This window comes from Corylus avellana, chromosome 8, assembly GCF_965113065.1.
Source record: "Corylus avellana chromosome 8, dhCorAvel1.hap1.2, whole genome shotgun sequence".
NCBI lineage: Eukaryota > Viridiplantae > Streptophyta > Magnoliopsida > Fagales > Betulaceae > Corylus > Corylus avellana.
In genome coordinates, this window is record NC_142497.1 from 19281248 (window position 1) to 19284619 (window position 3372).

The 3372-nt window shown below is 36.1% G+C and overlaps 1 protein-coding gene across 1 annotated transcript; it reads left to right on the top strand.

The window, feature by feature from the left end:
- On the top strand, positions 1 to 360 carry LOC148584237 (uncharacterized). Its single transcript, XM_088518816.1, has one exon. The coding sequence runs from the start codon at positions 1 to 3 to the stop codon at positions 358 to 360; it is 360 nt and encodes a 119-aa protein (XP_088374942.1).
- Positions 361 to 3372: the final 3012 nt, after the last annotated feature.

Below are 3372 nucleotides of genomic sequence, written 5' to 3' on the forward strand. Positions count from 1 at the left end.
ATGATGATGCTTCTCATTTTCTTTCACCGACTCGTGTCACGGTGGCCGCTGCTGCTCTGCGCGGCGGTTTGGACGGTTCTGTTGACGCTAGCGGTGGCCGTGGCATCCTTCGGCCCGGAGATCGCCTTTGTGTCGGCTATATCCCCGTCTTCATCGTTCTCGAAGCCATGCAAGGCCCACGGATTTCTGAGGATCCCTTTGGATAATCCATCGGAGGTGATGTGCTTTCCGGCTCACTTCGTCCGGAGGTCCACGTTTGACTTTTTTCTTCCGACAGTGTTTGCAGCTCTTGTTGTGTCTGGTTCCGCTTGCATGGTTCGCTCCCTGGGCTTGTGGGAAAGTACTCAGACAGAATATTGATGACGACGACGATGGTCGATGGTTGTTAAGAGACAGGGAGAGCTAGAAGTTGATGTCATTATTCAGTTATAATAATTTCATTTTTTGAGGAGAAAAACATATTTTAACACTTTCTTTATTTATTTTTATTTTTTTTTGTTGAGAAATGTTTATTTTTTATTTTTAGAGAAATGTTATTTCTCCATTTCCTGTCAATCTTTCATCCATCTTCTTTTATCTACATGTTCAAAGCTATGATTTTATTTTTTATTTTTAATTTTTTAATTTTTCTCTCTTTTGATAGGAAGCGTTCTTTGGATTTACGATTTAAAAATAATGATATTTAAAACTCATAACGGTTTAACCTTTAAAGTTACACGTTTTAAAAACATCGCAATTTTTTTAAAACGAGACATTTTTTTGCAATATTTTTGAGTAAAAATCGCACTTTTAATCTACAAAATCACAATACTTACGGATTAATCATGATTCCAACTTATGATGTATTAAGGCAAAATTTGGAACAGACAAGGTTTGGTCTTGTTCCTGCTCTAGTGTTAGAACATGCCCGAATAGAACTAGTATTTATCCTACCCTACTTCAAAGCACATGTTGGCCGGGGATCTTGTTTGCACAAGCTAGAAGAGTAGACAAAAAAAATGGAACACTTTTGCAATAGATTTGTTAATTTTTGCCAAGTCATCCTAAATTCTAGCCAAATTTGTCTCATCACACTTGCACACATATCGGGCAACTGGCCAGGCAAGTGTGAAGGACTCTGTCATGGATTCAAAACCATATATGCCACTTGACAAGGAGATTAAGGCTACTGTGATTGCAACACGTACATGTTCTGTAAAAAAGGACCACTTCAGAAGTTAAGAGTTTATTTTGTAAGGATCGGAACCTTTTCAAAGGGGTGGCTGATTTGTATTTTCACACACATCGATCGGAACCAATGTACGTGGTAAGTTTTATTTTTTTAGAAAACAATATTTATTAATGATTTGTAATTTGTCACGTCAGCACCTAACACTAATGTCATATCATCAAGCGCTAACCCATCCTTATAAAAAAAAACCCAACTCCAAAAACAAAAATCATCCTCTTTGTTTTTCCAATCTTTCTAATCTTTGTGCATTTTGTAGCATTAGAATTAGAATTTTTGTATAATTAGATTGTAAAACTGTTAAACTACCATTCATCTCAAAAGTTTAAGCTTATAGGAAGAGATAAATTTAATCACTTAATCATTACTTTAATACTCCCCCTTACGTGTGGGTTCAAATTCCCGTTTAATTAGTGAGGTCCACGTGAAGAAATCCGTGAGACTAAGTCATCTCATAAAACAAATTCAATAAGAGAGGGTTGCCCATTTCTTATAAACATGCCTAAAGTCTTATCCACAAGCAATATGAGATTATTTCTCAACAAAAACCGACAAGGTAAGGAGCTTGAAATTGTATGAGCATTTTCATCAGGAAATATCTTCATTCTTTACGCTTTTTGGCCAATTTGTTTCGATCATCATATATATATTTAGCATGTGCCTAGCTTCTTTGATGCGAAGGAAAAATATCTCTCTTCATTAATTATTGGAAACAAAGCAAAATAATTCAGATGGAACGAACAAGCCCAATTGCCTAGAGTCATTTTAAATACTTAATTTTTATCCCACTTCTATACAATTAGCTTTAAAATACAACTCAACACTGCATTACACAAATTTGGGTGATTTTACACACGCTGCGGCGGTGTGTGGTAAGTGAGGTTGGCCGTACGTTGGCAGGGACTACAGACAAAGGGTAAAGATATTGAGCACGCCCGGCGTGCTTCAACAGTGAAGCACGCCGGACGTGATTTTTTTTTTTATTATTATTTTATTATTTTAATTTTTTTGAAAAAAAAAAAAAAAAAATTTTTTAGCCTGGCGTGCTTCACTGTTGAAGCACGCCGGCGTAAGTTGTATCATGACTCACAGACAAATGGTCCAAAAATGGGTAATTGCGTACCCCGTTTATTTCTGTTTATTTTTGTATTTTCACACATTCGGTTATAATTGGTAATCAAATATATATATATAACAAAGCCCACCTTATTGGGCCCAATAAGCCTTAATTATTTTTTAAAATGTGGCCAAAAATGTTCATTATTATTATTATTTTTTTAAAAATGCAAATAACATATAATAACCACATTAACTGTTCGGAGTAAAAATAGGAAGTGGATCCTCTCCGATCCACAATGGATTAAAAAGTATTCAGTTCATGATTAAGATTTAAGAAATCCTAGGGCCATAAATAGGACACGTGTCCTACTAATAAAAACAATATATATATTATTTAAAATTTTAAAAATAAATAAATAACAAATTAATAAGAAAAAAGGGGTGGCTGACCACCCCACCTTGGCCATAGGGGGTGGCCAGCCACCCCCATTTTAGCTAGGGGTGGCTCGATGGCCACCCCCAACGTGCAAAAGGGGGGTGGCTGAACCATCCCCAAGGGCAATGGGGTGGGTTTGGCCACCCCAGGCCGGCCACCCCTTGGGCCAAAATGGGGGTGGTCGGCCACCCACTATGGCCAAGACCCCATTATTTATTATTGTTGTTATTATTATTATTTTTTTTTATTAGTAAGACACGTGTTACATTTGTGGAACTAGGATAAACTAGATACTCTCTAGTCTATTAATGTAGATGCGAATAATAACAATATCTGCATCCGCAAAATGCGGATAATGATTTTTTGTATTTGCATCCGCATATTTTTATGGACAAAAAATCATTATCCGCATTTTGCGAATGCAGATGCAGATATTGCTATTATTTGCATTCGCATCCGCATTTGAATTTGCACCCCTACTCAAAACTATTTTTATACTTACGTAATATAATAAAAGATTAAAAAAAAAAATACCATCCGAAAAGATCACACACATTCATTGTAAACATGACTGTGGTATTGGTAATTCTATGAACAAGAGAGAGAATCTGCCACCAGTCTCAAAAATAAAAAAGCATTTTGTAAGGAA

What these genes read in the sequence shown, in the direction of transcription:
- LOC148584237 (XM_088518816.1), top strand. Translation starts at nt 1, where the DNA reads ATGATGATGCTTCTCATTTTCTTTCACCGACTCGTGTCACGGTGGCCG.